This window comes from Aotus nancymaae, unplaced genomic scaffold (genome assembly GCF_030222135.1).
Source record: "Aotus nancymaae isolate 86718 unplaced genomic scaffold, 86718_ANA_hifiasm-v0.15.2.pri h1tg000012l, whole genome shotgun sequence".
In the NCBI taxonomy this organism is placed as follows: Eukaryota; Metazoa; Chordata; class Mammalia; order Primates; family Aotidae; genus Aotus; species Aotus nancymaae.
This window is the reverse complement of record NW_026988423.1, coordinates 27,949,536-27,968,549: the sequence shown is the minus strand read 5'-3', so window position 1 is coordinate 27,968,549 and position 19,014 is coordinate 27,949,536. Positions and strand designations below refer to the sequence as shown.

Here is a 19,014-nt window from a genome sequence, read left to right as displayed (position 1 = left end):
GCAGCACAATGCATTTATCTCTTGGGTCAGTAACTGTTTCGTTTTGTTTTGTTTTTAAGAGACAAAGTCTTACTCTGTTGCCCAGACTGTAGTGCAGTGGTACAGTCATGGCTCACTGCAACCTCAAATTCCTGGGCTCAAGCTGTTCTCCTACCTGAGCCTCCTGAGCAGCTGGAAGTACAGGTGCACACCACCACACCCAGCTAAGTTTTATTTATTTTTGTAGGTATGAGGTCTTGCTATGTTGCCCAGGCTGGTCTCAACAATATGCTCGGCCTTCCAAAAGTGCTTAGATTATAGGCATGAGCCACCATACCCAGTCTGGTCAGTAACTTTCAAAGAGATCGTGAGAAGCACCCAAGAATATACTGTAAGTCCACAGTCTGAGCCACCCCTCTTTTCTGCCTCTCTCAGAGGCCAGTTTCCATTTGGGAGCTAATGCCCAGCTTCAGGCCAGGACAAAAGTCACTTTCACAAGTGTCCTAAAGCTGAAAAAGAGTCACATCCGTAAAGACCACAAGAATTCACTGCAAGTAGATACATCCCTGCAGTTCAGCAAGATATCAAGGGTGACAGCTGGCTATGGGTCTACCAAGTCCTGCAATGACACATGTCAAGTGTGGAAAAGCTCAAGGCATCGTGACATTACACAACCTTTGAGAGGCCGGGAAACCGACGGAAGTATGTTTTCCTCAGGGAGAGAGAGACTGCGGCTGAAAAGCCAAGGCCGGGCCCTCCCATAAGTGACTCCCTGGCATGTCAGCCCTGTTTCTGACATCCAGCCACTGGCTCTCTCGGGAATGATTTGGTATCACTCTATTTTAACTCCCGGACATAGCACAGAAAGCAGAAACCCCTTTCCATCAGGTGTCAGGCCTGGCAAGGAACAGATTACCTCTTCCAGCTCCAGGGATGCTAAGGAGGCTGCGGTGTAACTCCAAACTTACAGGATCTGGAGCTAAGTTCCACAGAGTTTGTTCACTGCCTTGGACTTCCTCCAAGGACGAGTGCTTTGCTGGAGAGCTGATAACTTCCCTGTGTTGGGCTGGCTCTTGACATAGGAGATGAGGGTCTCAGGGGCTTATGGGAAGAAAGGAAGCCAGGACACTATCATTCACTTGGAGGCCATAAAAACAAAAGGAAAGTCCACAAGACGGGCCAAAAGATTGGATGGGCAGCTGAATTTAAGGTTGTTCTAGGTCCTCTGAATTTAAGTACATGCCTCTTACAAGGAAGAAAAGACACCAGCTTCCTCTTCCCACACACTTCAGCCACTTTTCCCACCTACAGTAGATTCTGGATCTGAAATCCTATGAGATTTAATTTAAGCCTTGGGCACAGCAGTGGCTAAGAGTGATCATTTACATTTCACCTGGCCTGAGGGAAAACCTCCAAACAGAAATCTAAAATGTCTCACTTGATTGGGAAGCAGACACCCAGAGCTCCCTTACTCACTTGCACCTTCAGTCCCTTCTTTTTTTCAAGCCATAATCTTTCTGATCATTAAAACCCTGTTCAAAACACATCCTCCAGCCCTTTCCAGTTGTTTCTGTTGCCCATGGCTGTGGCAAGTAAGATAAATGAAGCACTGCTTTGAAATATGAAATGCCCTACCACTGCAAGCCATCATTAGTGTTAAGACTATAAGCTCCTTGAGGTAAGAATCAAGTTTCTCCTTCCTCTAATTCTCTCCAGTATCCTGTGCTTTTTATGTGTATGGTGACCTTTACACTTCTGAAAAGAGCTTCCATACATCACACTGTGTCTTCCCAGAAGCCTTTACAATTGATGAAAGTGAGACGGAGAGATTCAGTAGTTTATCCAAGGTCACAGATAAATGACGATGGCTAATCAATGACAAGGCCAGAGCTGGAACCATGCCTTCTGAAGCCAGATTAGAGGACTCCAAAAGTATAGAGAAACAATTTCTCAAAGTAGCTGGTGCCAACGTCAGAACCAAAGAGTTTCCATGCCCTGTGTCAGAATTTCAGTGATTGCATTTGCTCCCCAAGTCTCCCCACTCCCATATTTCTTCTCTCCAATATTTGGCTCTCAGCAACCCCACAGTTCTCTGTGAAACTAACCTCACCTTTGCCCCCATTCCCCTCTCCCCTAGACAGGTGGTAGCTAGCCTCCCCTTCCCCACCCGCAGCCAGGTCTCTGACCTTAAATGAAAGGAGGTCATATTACCAAGCAACTGTTGTTTATTCTCAACTGCACAGGCTCCCTTTTCCTACAGACACAAGACACCCAACACCTGTCTACTACTTCGGGAGACTCATAAACTATTATTATTATTCAACTTCCAGGAGAAAACTTAAGTGAAACATAGTAGCTTCCAGGCTGGGTTTCTCCTGGGTGCACATCCAAGTAAATGTGAACTGGAAGGCACAGGCACCCCGGACACATTGTTGCACCTGCTCCAGGATGCCAAGGCAGGGAACTCCCAAGGACACAGGAATGTCTCCCCACAACAATGTGGTTGCAAGACAGACAGTCCCCACCCTCAATGCTGGGGCACAGAGTCTCTCCCACACAACATTCAGAATGGCTAATCCCAACGGTTGGCCCATTATGAGGGAAAGAAGCAGGCAGTGGGCATAGAGGAATTGGAATTTGTGGCTGGCAGGGAAGCTGGAAATACGGACAGAAACGTGGACGATGCTGACAACAATATTAACTGTCTTCAAACACAAAACGAAGGATGGCCAGATTTCACTCTGCAGCTCTCATTTTATTGCTGAGCAAGAAGAAATGCATTTGTGTAGAGTGCAGCATGGGGGATTAGGGATAGATGATAAACATTTACCGAGGGTAAGGCTGGTTAAGGACTGGCATGCATGACTAAGACTGGGTAGAGAATGACTTTCTCTGTAGATCTTTTAAAGGTAACTGGAGCCTCGTTACAAGCGGTAGCAGGAAAGAGATGATCTCTTAAAGGCTCCGCCTTTAAGAGACTGTGGGTCTCTCTTTAAAGTAGAAGCAATTTAAGATTGCTTTCTCTTCAAAGTAGAAGCAATTCACTTACACCTAAAACAAAGTCTGTTTGAGCTGATCTGTTACTGGTTCAGCCATTTTGATCACCAGATGCTAAACACTTCCCTGAGACCCACAAACAGCTTTAATATCTTGCACTGGTGAGCTAGAAATACAGGAATCAATTACCAGGATGGTACTGAAGCAAGGAATTGAGGGTCGGGGCATAAAGACTGGAGAAAGAATTGGAGGGAATAACTTAAACCCCTCCCCATGGTATCTCCTTCTGTTTCTTTCACAAGTCCTCCCTTCATTTCCCCAGGGAGGGGCTCGCTGCTTTAAGGAGAGGATGCTGCACTGAATTGGTGTGGTTAGAGAAAGAGTGTGGAAGAGGAGGCTGGTGCTGGCTAAACAATCTAAATCAAACCACAGTTGACCAACCACCACGTTCAGCTTCTCCTTCTAAAAAACAAGGGAGAAAATGCTTCAGGACTTTGATGGAGACTCAGTTATTGAGAACAGAGCCCTGGGGAGTGCTCTCAACCTTGGGGAGTGCACAGGGTCAGCCGTTTGCTTCCAACAGCCTTCGCAGGGGCCAGGGTGAGCAATGACGTCACCTCAGGAGAAGGACTGTCACCAGATAAGCCTCCCTGGTTTAATTGCTCATCAAAAGGCTTAGACATCAAAGAAGAATGTTTTGCACAACATTTGACTGCCCTTGTTCTTGACACCAAGGATACCAAGACAAAGGAGGACATCGTCTCTTGTCCTCTAAATCTTGCAAGGACTTTTCGTGCAAATCAGGGCTAAAAAAGATTTTCTGAAGTCACCCCACCTGTCCTTGGTTGCCCATCCCAAGGAAGGCAGGTAGCATGTGTTGGAAATTCTGCTGTTGCTTTCCTCAGAAGCACTGCAAAATACCATCAGCTTATACTAACTACCAACTAATGATTGAGTGTGTAGACCCAAAGTCAAGCCGTCCGAGCTTTGGACATTTTCCCATCACTTACTAGCAGTTTGATTGTGGCTAAGTTATTTAACTTCTCTGTAACTCAGTTTCCTCATTTGTAAAATCAAGATAATAAATAGTATCTCCTTGCTGGAGTGATTGTGAGCATGAGTACTGTGTAGGGCACTTAGAACAGAGTTTGGCATACAGTAACTGCTCAATAAATGTTAGCCTTTGTTATGTATAAGTTTCCTTTATATTACACTTCTTAGGAAACAGGACTATTCTTGTTGATTTTCAACTCAGTTTAATTCTACAAGTGGTTGTTAAGCTAGAGCACTGTGTAAGGCTCCTTATTCAGGAAATCCTTGGGATATAGCTAGATAAATAGATATAGATATCTAGCTATAGATATAGCTAGATCATGTGCATTGGAGCACATGATCTCTCAAAGCAGAATTAATTAAGTGCAAAATACAAGTGCACAAATGGTGTGAGTGGAAAGATTGATAAATTTTACTTAGAGGAAAAGAGCTTGTCTAGGCAGGTCCTATGGAGGAATTGGTATTTAAGTTAATACTTCAAGTATGAATTTCAATAGAAAAGAATAGGGCATTAATAGTTTGAGTAAAAGCACTAAGGAGTGAAAACTCACAGAGAGTTTTTGAAAATACGAAAAGATAAGTCAGAGCATAGGGTAGGATATACAGGGTTAGGTGATGAGGCTAGGCAAACAAGGGGTCAGACTGCAGTGAATGTAGAGAGTTTTGGTTTTTCTGTTTTTGTTTTTAATTAGAGGCAGGGTCTTGCTATGTTGCCCAGGCTTGTCTTGAAGTTCTGGTCCAAAGGGATCCTTCTATCTCAGCCTTCCAAAGTGCTGGGATTACAGGTGTGAGCTACCACACCCAGCCGAGTGTTGAAGTACAGATTTTATTCTATAGGCAAAGGGATGCTATTCAGATTGGTTTGCATTTGGTGGTTTTCTTTCTTTCTTTCTTTCTTTTTTTTTTTGGTGGGAGGAGCTACATACTAACCTGTATTTCAGAAGCATCAACTCTAGTGACAGCATGAACTGTGAACTGGAGAAAAAAGCAGATAGGGAGCATAAAAACCAATTTGGAGACTATCATTCAATCAGTCAATATTTTTGGAATATTGACCACATGAATGGCAAATTGTTCAGATAAGAGATGGAGAAAATCTGAAATAGGGCAGGGGAAAAATGCAGAATGAGAGGAGATAGGCAAGGAAAAGAAGAAGCCTCTGGAAGAAAACCAAGAAACAGCAATCATTGGGAAGGCAAGGGAAGAAAGAAGCCAATGTTTATTGCGTGGTACACTAAGCCAGGCACCGTGCTGAGTGCTTCACACACAAAACCCCAGCTGACCCTTGCAACAACCCTGAGAAATAAATATCAAAAGCTCTCTTTCAAGATGATGAGAGACTTTACAAGGCGACTTGCCCAAGTTCACACAGCTAGTAGAAGATGAACACAAATTTAAACTAGAGTCTCTGCTTTAAAACTCACACTTTTTCAAGTATACCACATTTCAAAGAGATAGATGATGCCACATGCTATAATGAAGTCGGGCAGAAGGAAGACAGAGATAATTCCATTAAACTTTGTAATTAGGTCATTGATGACCTCTGAGACAACAATTTCAGTAGAGTGGTCAGAGAAGAAATGAAATTGCTATGGGTTAAAGAGTGGATAGGGAATGAATTAATGGAAGCTACAAGATTAGACTGCCCTTTCCAGAAATTAGTCAGCAAAAAGAATGAGGGGCATCTATTCTAAATAGCTTTTGAACATCTAGTATGTATTAAACACTCTTCTAGGGCCTAGAGTTAGATTGTGAAAAGTTATTTGCGGTTGAAGTGGGAGCAGGAGAGAGAGAAGAGAAGAGGAGAGGAGAGAGGAGGCGAGTAGATGGGAGAAGAAAGGAAAAGAGAGGGAACATTTGGGGGATGGGGATAAGGTTTTTTTGTCTTTTAATTTGTGTGTGTTTTATTGTTGGTAGATGTTATGTTTCAGAGGAACAAAATGTGACTGTATGATTATGCCATTTAAAATGGAGTTCTGCCTATATCTGCTAAGAAAATTGGAGCTTCCTGATGTACCTGGTAATCTAGCAAATCAATCAAAAAGTATTTAATCTTCCCAGACTCTAAGCATACCATAATAGTGAGTACTGTGAAGTTCCTGTAAAGTTTATGAAAAATGATTATTGCTTCCTACAAATATTTATGAATGCATATCAAACATGACTCTGACCCCAGTTGCTTCAAATCTGGGGGAAGGGAGGATGGAGAAGAGAACCAATCCAAGAATTACAATTTGGTAAATTCACTTCAAGAGAAATGTGTACTGAATGCAGTGTGAACACAGGGGAGAAGGAGCCTGATCCAGAGAGAATTTCACAGAGAAGACAGCACCTAGTCAAGGTTTGAAGGTGAGCAGAGGCATTTTCCATGTAGAATAAGGGGGTCATGTTTCCAGCAGGAGACCCAGATGTGCAGAGGCATTGAGGCATTGCTTCTCAGCCTTTTGGCTAAGATCAAGTGTAGAAAGCATGGTGTGTTCTTGAAATTACAAAAGAAACAGTTTGGAATATAACGAATGTAATGAAAAAACTTTAAAAACCTAGAAAACAGTTGCCTGGTTTGTTCTGATGGGACAGCATGTTTGCCAAGCACCAGGGAGATACCAGCCTTTACATATTATGTCAGGCAAAAAATTGGAATTGCTTTGTTATGACACAGGAAGGAGCTGAAGAAGACTGGGCTCCATGGAGGGTTTTCATTGGTGGCTCCTGTAATTGGTGGCTCCTGTAATCCAGCTCTGGAACAACCATTCCTACTGTGCCCTGAGAGGTTTATCTTTCTGCAAGCAATGCATCTTGACGGAGTAACTATAAACAATTCACCCCTATGCAATTCCGCACTTGGTGCGAACTCTTGCCTCAATGAAATTCACACTGTGGGATGTTCCCACTTTTCAGGAATAGTCCATTTCCTCTACCCTGCTAAACTACGCCCCAGAGCCACCCACAGTGGCAAGCAACCCTGCTTGTATTCCCCGTCCCACATCCTGCTCCTAGAAAGGGAGACTCAGGATCACTGTGCTCACATTTTGCCTCAATCCAGCGACTGCATGGCATTTTAAATACTCTGAAATTGAAATGTAGGGATGGGTTATGCTAGGTAATCTACAAAGCCTTTGTTGTAGCTCTCAGGGTCTATGAACTGGAAAAGTCTGCTTTGCTTTAATCAGTCCTTGGGTATGAAAATACGAGTTTAAAGCATACCTGAGTCTGTCATGATTCTTCAAATAATTCAAATTTTTTTTTACAGAAAGGATTTATTAAAATACATTAATTCTTTACATGTATGAAATTTTAATTCAACAATAAACTTGAATAAGGCACAATCAGATGAGGAAGTCATCTGTTGCATAACTTAGGGTGTCCAAATAGACATGAAACATGTCACCTTTTTCAGGAAAAGAAATAGCGTCATTTTCTATGCCCTCAACCACTACCTGGATGTAAGCAGATACCTCTGGAAGATATATTAATTCTGCCTGACAGTTGGAAATTTTTATAAGCAGTAAAACTATCACCTTCCTTAGGTGACAGAATTATAGGCCTGGAAGAACCATTAGTTATTTCATCCCATCCACATCCTTCTTCCACTCTATCTCACCCAGGTTCACGGATGAGAAACTGAGGCATGGGCAAAATAAATCTTAGACCAAGATCACAAAGCTGGAACTGAAATTCTTTTATGTAAATCAAACATCTTTCAGTCAAGCTCTACCTTAATGACTTCTAGTATTGTTTTGGACATAATATTTTGACCTCTGAGAATAATTAAAAAACAAACTGCACAGAGGAGTCCTAACAGTCAGTCTGCATTTGTTGGCAAACATTCTGTGTGCATCTAATTCCCTCATAAGCCCACACAGAGCAAGAAGTTAATCAAACACAAATACCCCACTAGAACTAATCCCAACATGTGGTCGTGTAGATTTGCATAAAAGGTATAGAATGGTTACCAGCATTTGAAAAGGCCTTTTTGCTTTACATAAGCAGGATTCCTGTATGTGGGAAGTTCCCCTAATACATTTTACTTGACTGATACACAACTTTGCAAGAACATCACTACTTAGTAAAAATATATCTGTAAGTAATTAACTTACATGGTCTTGCCCTTTCCCTTTAAAGCAAATATATGATACCTAGGACTTGAACCACATGAAAAATCTGCTTCAGTCAGGTATAGATTAGCAATGTTTCAGTGTCCTAAAAATTTTCAGATTCACCTAAGATTTCTTGAGCCAGGCACTATATTTTGCCATTTAAGCCTCATACTAATCCTGTGAGGTGTCATTTTTTTCCCATTGTAGTGATGAGGAAACTCAGGCTCAGAGAGATGAAGAAATGCAGAGATCAAGATTCAAACCCAGGTATTCTGAATCCCAAAGCAGTGTTTCCTCCACTTCACAGCTGCTCTCTTTTGACTTTCTGTAAAATACGTTTTTAAACTGGTTCCCGCATCATTGTCTGTAAAGACATGTATTTGATTTGCAATCTGGCAAATAAATTAATTTGGAGTTGCAATTTGGCAAACCAATACCCTTTGTTTCCTTATGTAATTCAGTTTCTATTTGTTCCCTAAATTTCCTTGGGAGTTTGTGTTGGATTCTAAATATTAAAGAAAAAAAACCACACTATCCCAAATATTTAGTAGAACTCCCTTGCAATAAATTACATTAGCAATACATTCTTTTCATGGCATGTTCAGGCTACATAATCAGTTTCTCATTTGTCATTAATAATGTAAGTGTACCTCTAATTTATAATTTTTACCCAAGTGTCTCTAATATCTCTTACCTATGAAAAAGTCTACTTGTAGATCTGAGATGAATCATCATCAGGGCTCGGTAAGTTCTGGTGCTTCCTGGCTCCTATTAAAGAGGACTGCAGACTCAAGGCTCCAAGCAAGCACGTCGGACCACGGAGGAGAAAACTGCAGGTCTCTTGCAAATGGGTCGGCCCAAGCCTCCAGTATGTTCATTTGCTTAAAATGGGGTTTGCCATCCTCTGTTGAAATAGCAGCTTAGTCAACATTAAAAGACCTTTAAAAGTAGACTTTCCATGGTCTTAAGATTCTAATTTAGCTTCCAAGAGTAGATCTAACTTGTTTCCAGGATGTAGTCAGGCAATGGTTTAAATCTTACTAGCCAGAGCAAAGTCTTCCTTTTTGAAGTCTTGTTCACATGATCTCATTCTCAGCAAGTTTACCACCTATGCAGGACCTTGGACCTTGGAACAAGGACACTGGGTTCCATCCCCACCAAAATAAAATCTCCCCAGCTTAACTCAAAGAACAACCAGTCAGCACTCATTGGTCCCATATGTCCTTCAGGCAGAGGCCCACTAGGGTACTGATAAGGTAGGCTACTGCTTTGCCTCCTTTTTCTTGCTCCCTCTCTCTCTCTCTCTCTCTGTCTCACTTTCTCTCATTTACACACCACACAGACACACACACACACAGAAATTCCCATACTCCCTTGTTGCACCAGACACTGTTTGTTTGTTTGTTTTGTTGTTGCTGCTGTTTTAAGAGATAGGATCTCTATCACCCAGCCTGGAGTGCAGTGGCACAATCATAGCTTACTGCAGCCTCGAACTCTGGACTCAAGCACTCCACCTGCCTCAACCTCCCAAGTAGCTGGGACTAGAGGTGTGTGCCACCATGCCTGGCTAATTTTTATTATTTTTTGTAGAGTGAGGGTCTGGATATGTTGCCCGGGCTGGTCTTGAACTCCTGGTCTCAAGTGATCCTTTAGCCTTTGCCTCCCAATGTGGTGGCAATACAGGCATGAGCCACCATGCCCAGCAGATGCTGTTAATTCAAAAACAAATGATAAGTTCCCTTCTATGGAGCTGGTAAAGCACAGAGTGAACCTGTTAGGGACAGGATCAGTATGAGTTTGAGACCAGACAACCTCTATGGTCGCTTGCAAGTCTAAGACTCTAGAGCATTCCACAGTTCCAAGGTTCTATATATAGCAAGTCCCTGTCTGCTCTTGCTCTTCAAGTTGTCCTTTTACGATGTTTTCTCTTTCTTTTCTCCTTTGAGAATGTCCTCAATATTCATTTATTAATCAGTCTTCACCAGCATAAAGACTTCTCAAAGCAGTTCACCCATACCTCTTTCCAACGCATCATTTCCCACCTTGTATCACAATTAGTGACACGTGTTTTCCACTTGCCCTCAGACTATGGCTGCCATCCACACAGGAGTTATGTCCCATTCATCGTTGTTGTCTGTTAGCAGGCTCACTGTTCCAGACTGAGCACTTACATTTATGCTCAGTAAATGTCTATGAAGGAAAAAATGATGGTGGAAGAACAGGGGAGGACAAGGAACAGTGCCGGGAGGTTTAAAGAGGCATTCAGTGCAATTATTTTCCAGCCTGGAAGTCTCCAGAAATTACTCTTCTTCTGCAATGCCTTTCTGGAGAGAAGAAAAGTGAAGAACATCATCTGCTTCAGCCCTGCCATTTTCCTAGGGGCAGCTCTGACTGTGGACACAATGTCCCTTAGATTATCATGTCACACTAAGCCTACAACACAGAGGAGGTCTCAGGAGAAGTAACCTGGGACAATAATGCCCTTTACCCAGAACATTCACTCCTGATTAATTAAAGTTCAGGTTTTTAAGGTAAGGGTATTTGGACTATGAATCTTTGGGGAGCAATTAAAGAAAGGAACAAGAATGTACTTGGAAAAAACTGCTTATCTATCAACTCTTAAGAAAGTACCCTGAATCAGTTTAGTCAATCCTCTTTCTCCTGCTGATAAGAGCCTCAGCTTAACCATCCCTGAGAGAGGCGATTTTATCCTACTCTCTTTCAAAGATCTCTAGACAGGAAAATCTTCCAACTCCCCTTGGGAAACCCTGACAAATTTGTGTTGTGGTACTGCCCAGCCCTGCAGAAAATAACCATCCTCTTCCAGGGTTTTCTCTTTGAAGGATGTCTGCCAGTCCTGATTAGAAGGCTGATATTAAGCCATTATTTAATTTCCCCAAAATGTCTGTTTATTCTATTCTAGTTTCAAAGTAGAAAAGTACTTTAGAGAAAGAAAGCCAACTTCCACATTTTATATATAAAGTAGGCAGGGCATGGTGGTTCACTCCTATAATCCCAGCACTTTAGAAGGCCAAGGTGGGAGGACTGCTTGAGGACAGGAGTTTGAGACCAGCCTGGGCAACATAGCAAGACCTGATCTCTGAAAAGAATCATTTTAAAAATTAGCCAGGCGTAGAGGCATGCGTCTGTAGCCCCGGCTACAGGTTGCTCACTGCAACCTCTACCTCCCACATTCAAGTGATCTTGTGACTCAGCCTCCCAAGTAGCCAGAATTGCAGGCACACACTACCACATCTGGCTAATTTTTATATTTTGAGTAGAGACAGGGTTTCCCATGTTGGCCAGACTGGTCTCAAACTCCTGACCTCAGATGATCCACCCACCTCAGGCTCCCAAAGTGCTGAGATTACAGGCGTGAGCCACTGCATCCAGCCTGTTTGTTTGTTCTATTGATACATGATAGATGTGCATATTTGGGGATTATGTGTAATCACTTACTACATTCATATAATTTGTAAAGATCAGTTCTGATGCCAGAGCTTATGCTCTCACATGATTTGCTTGGTCTCCTCCAGGGTAGAATGATTTCAGACTTTAATGTCAATATCTCAGTCCTAAGTTAGTACCTGATTTGATAAGTCATGAATGCATTTTTGTTGTTGCTATTGTTGTTGTTTTAAGAGACAGGGTCTCTCTCACCCAGGCTGGAGTGCAGTGACACAATCATAGTTTACTGCAGCCTCGAACTCCTGGACTCAAGCAATCCTTCTGCCTCAGCCTTCCAAGTAGGTGGGACTAGAGGCATGTGCCACCACTATGGTCACTTGCAAGTCCAAGACTACATAATGATTGCATGTGCCTGTACAAAATACCATGACAAATTCTTAGCATCTGTCACATGACCTGTTTGGGATTAATGCAGCCCTTGCACTTCATTGATATTTACCTTGTCTCCCATAAGTGAAGTACAAGAGTTCTAGATTTAGAAAATCTGAGTTCAAATCTTGGATTCACCACTTATTAGCAAGTTAATTCATCTCTCGGTGCCTCAGTTAACCTATGTAAAAAACAAGATTGATAATAGTGTCCATCTCAAGGGCTTATTGTGGGAGATAAACAGATAAAACACATAAACACTTAGCTCAGTCGCTAGCACATAGCACATGCTAAAAAAAAAGTGGACGGTTACTTCATTTTTATGTCTGCAGTCATGTGTATAGTCATCACACTTTCATCACTAATGCATTGACACACATTCAGGCAACAAGTTGTGCCTGACTTCAGGGACACATCACACACCCACCATAGAGCACTCTAAAAATCTACCTTTTCTCAACAATGCCACACAGGCTGCACTTATGAGATACAATTATCATTTCGGTAGCTCCCTACTCATACACACAGAAAAAGATGAATAAAGACTGAAGTCAATAGCTTAAAATAGAGGTTTATTTATTTTAAGGCCTGTGAAGTATCAGAGAGTAAAAAATGGTAAGAATTGGTACAATTATGATCATTATCTTTATCACATTATTATGATCGCTAGTATGAGCAGAACTCTTGGGCTGGTCAGTATCTCTGATTTCTGTACTTGCCTTCTCTAAAGGAACTAGAGAATGCTTCATTGCTCCCTTACAATAGGAGTGGTTTTGCCATTTAACTGTCATCTCCATTATACTCAATAGAAGTTTTAAAATGGCATTTTGGTCTTCTATTCAAGCAGGAGATCTTTCTACACCTTTCATTACAGGAGAAGCAACTGGTATAGCTAATTCAATGTGCTGTAACTAATGCCTTGGAAATGCCCAAAGCATACCAACCCTAATCCACTTTGAAGACTAACTGTATTCAGCATGCTAGGTTTTGTATTAAGCTATACATTATAGTGAAATCAGCTCTAGGGGAAAATCCTCTTTCAACCCTAGCTAAAACCATTTTTATTTATTTCTAAAACTTACAAGAGCCTGATGCAATAGAAAAAAAAAAACAAAGTAAACCCCATTAATAAGATACCAATTTAACTGTTGGCTGAGCTACCGCAATGGCAGATATGTGGTTTTTGAACAAAGACTATGTGTATGTGTATAATATCTAGAACTCCCAAGAGAGGTATTAGTCCAAAAAGTAATAGTGACTATATTTTCATAGAAAACACTAATAGCAAGCTTCAAAGTCACTGTTTTACCTATGAGGCATAATGGCAAAAGTTAGTCCATTAAACGGTGACTAACAGATGAGCCACTATTAAATCTTTTTAACACACAGAGAAATGTAGAAAGAAGAAATGAGTGGCTTGGAAAAGAGTGCCTGAGAACCTGGTGACATTTATTTACCCTAGCAGAAGAGTAAATGGTCAGAGAATTGCATCCCACCCAGATCAAAGACCTTAACAATGAAAATGATCTTCACCTGACCAAGACCTAAGGATCCCTGAAGGCCACCAAGAATACAGAGCTTCATCCCAAGACCAAGCAGCCCCTGGCTCTGCCATGCATTGACTGAAAAGAGAGCAATGTCGTCATGAGACCTAGAAAAGCCTTTGGAATTTCAGATAAACGGAGCCCAAAGAAAAGGCAGCTTAGGGGGCCTTTCATACAAATCTGCTTCTCCAAGACATGAGTAGGCCATTCTGAATGCATTTTAGCAAATATGAACTATCTTTTGAAGGGGATGCATGTGTAGGTGAGAATATCTTCTGAAAGAGAGTCAATGTTGTGGCATGGTGAAACCCTAAGACTCTAGAGTGAGGCTAAGTTCCAACCCTGCTCCACTATCCACTTACTGAAGGACTTTAAGAGATTTACTCATTATCTCAACCTTGGTTTATGCATCCATTCATTTATCCTTAGAATAAGTTTACTGAGTAGTTATATGAATCAGACACTGTTCTGAACAAAACACACCAAAATCTTTCTCCTTGGGGAGCAAATGTTCTCATGGGTTGGGAGTGGGAGCTAAGCAATGGACATAATGATTAAGTAAATTTAAAAATAGTTTGGAAGGTGACGAGAGCTATGCAAAGACAAGGGGGATAAGGATGACATAGGGGAGTCAGAGTAAACCCCATAAGGAAAATTACATTTGAACAAAGCATATCAAGAAGTGAGGGAGCTAAGCATTCATCTATAAAAACATAATACTGGTACTATCACAGAAGGTTGTTGGAAGAATTAAATGAGATGTGGTGCAGAGTATGTAACATTGTGCCTGGCACACAGTGAGCGCTCAGTAAATACTAGTAAGAATAATAATTATTATTATAATGATGATAATGGGCCAGACATGGTGGCTCATGCCTGTAATCCCAGCACTTTGGGAGGCCAAGGCAGGTAGATCATCTGAGGTCAGGAGTTCGAGACCAGCCTGGATAACATGGCAAAACCTCGTCTCTACTAAAAATACAAAAATTAACCAGGCATGGTGGTACATACCTGTAGTCCCAGCTACTCGGGAAGCTGAGTCAGGAGAATCACTTGAACCTGGGAGGCAGAGGTTGCAGTGAACCAAGATCATACCACTGCACTCCAGCCTGGGCGACAGAGCCAGACTCTGTCACAAAAAAAAAAAAAAAAAGATGATAGTGATGGATTTCTAAGACCACTAACAGTTTCTGCTAAGCCTTTCCAAGATCCCACTGCACAAATAATAGCCACTTGTTTTTATTAGACAACCTTGAATAAATGATGACTTAAGCTGCAACTTCTCAGAACCACCACTTTTTCTCTGACTTGGTTCTCCAAATACAGTCCTATCTGACTACTAAGCTACCCAAGGTCGTTCTTGCGCAAGGGCTACAGAAGACGCAATTGAAAAGTATGATGCTTTTCAATTGCGTCTTCTGTAGCCCTTGAGCAAGAAGGTCAGGGAACTGCCTCCCATCAGGAGATGCTTGTTCCCTCTTCTTGGAAGCTGGGGTGGGGTTGGGACTGGGGTCTTGGATGACTATGAAGGTTAATCTCTGCTGTGGGTTGAAGGGTTTGAAGGAACCTCACTTATCCTGCAGCTCTTCAGAGAGGGAACAAATAGAAGTAAAACTCATGTATTTCCTCTGCTCCCTTCCCATGTAGAACATTAAATTCATCCTCCACTGAAACAAAAACAAAAAAAAATGTAGGGGCAAATGTTCCCTGAATTTTTGCGGGAATTTCCCAATGCCCCCTTACCCCATAATTATACTTCCTGATGTTTATTGATCAGTTGTCTATCCAAGACACGTTCACCCCAGCACTGCCATCAATGCAATGAAGGAAACACAAAGAGGTCAAAGAAAGCAGAGGGCCCCTAATCTCTCACATGGACAGAGTATGCTTTGCTCCGTTTCTCAGAGAGATAAAGGGAATGATAAGAGGGAAGGCCCGGGCGAAAATTTCTCTTCATTGCTATTTTGGAGAACAGGAAATCCCCTTTGAATAAGGGTGAGAGTCCAGGACCAGGTGAGCTCAGGGCAGACTGCGATACAATCGAGGCTCCATTCCAGGGAGGTAATACTCAAGCTCATGATGAATTTGGCTCTAATTGCAGCACTTATAAGGTAATATAGAGAGTCCAAGTGCATATGGGTCTTTGGGGTTTCTTAGCTTAAAAAATAAAATCAGAAAAAATTATGGAGAAAATAGTATGTTCTCAGGGTTGGGCTTTCTATATCAGCACAACATTTTTGGAAAGCAATGTGGAAAAATGTAGTTAGAACCATAAAGCTAGTAATATCTCTTAACCTTACAATCCTGCTCCTAAGAGTGTTGTAGTTTGGGGGAGTGGGGGCATCGGAGTTAGGCAGACCTGAGTACGAATCCTGGCTCTATATTCACTGGCTTGTGTGATGTAGCTGAACTACTGACTTCTCTGGGCTTCATCTCTTTCCTCACAAAAGAGGAAAAATCATATGCACTTCATGCATTGTGATCATTAACTGATACAGCACAGTAAAGTGTCAAGTACAGTGCCTTGCACATCATAGGCACTAAACGAATGGCTTTAGTTTTTCTTTAACAGCAGTAATTATTATTTATTGTGCAAGAGAAAATATTTATTTAAGAGAAAAATTGGCAACAACCAAAACACCAAATAACAAAATGTCTAAAGAAATAATTATATTTCTACTCAAAAAAGAAATGCAACTATTAAAAAAACATAAACATATATCCACTCTATATTAACTAGTTTATGATTACTTTTGCATACATTTGCTGGAAGTGAAATAAAATTACACATACACTTACCACATTATGTATCTCTGTGTATGTATATGTGTTACATATATGTTAACATTTTATTTATACGTAACATAATTTTCTATGTTGTATTAAGTAGGGCCATTTAGATTTCATTTGTTCATAATAATTGTTTTCAAAATAACGAAATATTTTTAACCTAAAAGTATCAAAATTGGAGTCTGAGGCAGGAGAATTGCTTGAGCCCAGGAGTTCAAGACCAGCCTGATAACATGGCAAAACCCCATTGCTACAAAAAAAAAAATACAAAAATTATCCAGTCATGGTGGTGCATACCTGTAGTCCCAGCTATCAAGGAGGTTAAGGTGGGAGGATTGCTGAAGCTCTAGAAGTCAAGGCTGCAGTGAGCCATGATTGCGTCACTGCACTCCAGCCTGTGTGACAGAGCAAGACCCTGCCTCAAAATTAATAATAATAAATGGCAAAATTTAATTAATTCCTTAATTGAAAATGAAAAAAATAGGGAAGTGCAAAGGGTCATTGGGTATTTCTTAATCTCTGGGAGAATGTAACTTAAACTAACAATACCAATCCCACAACTGCTACATCCAGCCTAAATAATAGCAGATTTGTTCCAGAGCTGACATTATAATTTCGAGAGCTCTTCCTACCAGGATTGCTAAAGCCATCATCTTCCTCATTTATTTAATTATTAGATATCTGTTGCAGATATTTATTATACCTGCTATATGCGAGGCACCATGCTAGGTGATAAATCTGTAAGTGTACTGCCCTCAATGAACATGTAACCTACTAAAGAAGATCAGTTACTCAAATATTTAAACATGAGGCAGTGAGATGTGCTATCAGAGATACACAGGGCACTTTGGAGGTTTCATCCATTTTCTCAAACCGTTAGGTAGGCATGAAGATAGAGATGTGTCTACAGGTAAACATAAATAAAATAAAATAAAATAGAGTTTGCCTAGAGGCCACTTGGTGATTAAGTGGCAGAGTATCGACCTGATCTCATATCTTCTAATGATACACTGTCTGCTCTCTTCACTCTAGCACAGTCTCTCCCTACATAAAGTGATCTGGAAGTTCTCTTTGCCAGCATCTTCTTTCTAGATGTTCTTTGTCCTTCCTCGAACCCTAAGTAAGCATGTGCTGTTCCAGCTCTCAAGATGAAGAGGAGATGGCTGCACTGTTCTTAGGGGATGTGGTCTGCAGGTGCTACTGGTGAGTGGAGCAGGGACGAACAGCAGAGGACTGGTTCCAGGGTCTTGTGTAGGCAGAGAACCATAATTCTGCAGGTGGGACTCCTTGGCAGTATTGGAGTCACCAGTGGAGTGTCTAAGGACATCTGGGCACAACTGATTTTGCTCAAAAATATTTGTTTTTGTTCTGTCTCAGAAGGAGTTTGGGGCATGAAGTCTTTTGCTCCCCAGATCCTATCTCCCTCCCTTCCACCCCATCCTGACACTTTCCCCTTTCCTCCTCCATGTCTTTCTCTCTCCTCTTCTCAGTAAGAGTCCCCAACACACACACTTTTTTTTTTTTGCTTCTATAAGCTCCTTTTTTCTTGTCCCCAAATCTTCTGTTTCATGAGTCCTGAGAGGCTGGTCCCTGACCTCATAACCATAACCCTCATAATCTCAGCCGCCTGCAGGCCTCCCTGTGCTGATTAGAATCAGCCTGTCTGGTACAGGGGGTCAGAGAGGGAAAGGCACAATGCAGAGACAAAGAACACATTTCTAAAATCTGATCTTGTGACTCAGTAAGTCCAACTCCACCACAATTTGTACTAATTGGAACTCAATAAGGAAGAGTTATGGAACTACTGTTCGCCAGTATAAGAAAGCGTGAAGCAGGTACTCACTACACCTTTGGAGACAGAACACTGTGAATGTTCTAAAGCCTCTTGTTTTAGGTTGCTTATTGTGAGTTTTGTTGTTGGTTTGTTTGAACTATACTTTCAGGCACCTAACTCATAGATTTTGAATGCAGAAATAAAGCCCTTCCTTATTTCTCACAGGTCTTGTTTGCAGTAACCCATGCTGGATGCAGGCAAAAGTCCCAGAGTTTCAAGCATGTCTCATCCGTCTACAGGTAATTAGTCTGTGCTGTGGTAACAAGCACCCAAGATGGCGGGCACATTTTAAAAACCAAAGACAAACAATTGACAATTGCAATCTCATTCTCAGAAACATCTGTCTGGGTGTCAAGACAGGGAAGGGCAGGCAAGACAGATACCGGAAGTGTCCCAGCTGAGATATGCAAGTTCTCAGCAGTGTCAGGGGAGCAAGAATAGGGCATTTCAGAGATCAGATGAGATGGTTGAGGCACAGTTACCAACATAAATGCCAACATCTGTATGTACACAGCCCTTTGAGACTGAAACACTGCTATACATATAATACTCAGTAAGAGAAGTAGGATAGTGGGATGCTACTTTACAGACGAGAAAAGAGGACCAGAGAAATTGTGCAATTTGCATGAGTCCCATAGTAAGAGGCAAAGTCAGGATTTCCAGCCAAGTATGCTCTTTCCAAATTACCATAATTATCAAAAGCACTGGCATAGTAGTTAATGTGATAAAACAAAGAACTGTGTTGAAAACTTAAGTCTTCTTCTCCTTCTCCTTCTCCTTCTTCTTTTTTGAGACAGAGTCTCACTTTGTTGCCCAGGCTGAAGTGCAGTGGCATGATCTCAGCAAACTGCAACCTCCACCTCCCAGGTTCAAGCTATTCTCC

At 41.6% G+C, this 19,014-nt stretch overlaps 1 protein-coding gene across 1 annotated transcript in view; it reads right to left on the bottom strand.

The window, feature by feature from the left end:
* GRAMD1B (GRAM domain containing 1B) overlaps window positions 1-10,158 on the bottom strand; it is a 214,420-nt gene extending 204,262 nt beyond the window's left edge. Inside the window, exon 1 of the mRNA XM_064375508.1 lies at window positions 8,821-10,158. Within this exon, the coding sequence (XP_064231578.1) occupies window positions 8,821-8,861 (41 nt within the window). The 5' untranslated portion in view covers window positions 8,862-10,158. The remainder of the gene's footprint in view (window positions 1-8,820) is intronic.
* Window positions 10,159-19,014: the final 8,856 nt, after the last annotated feature.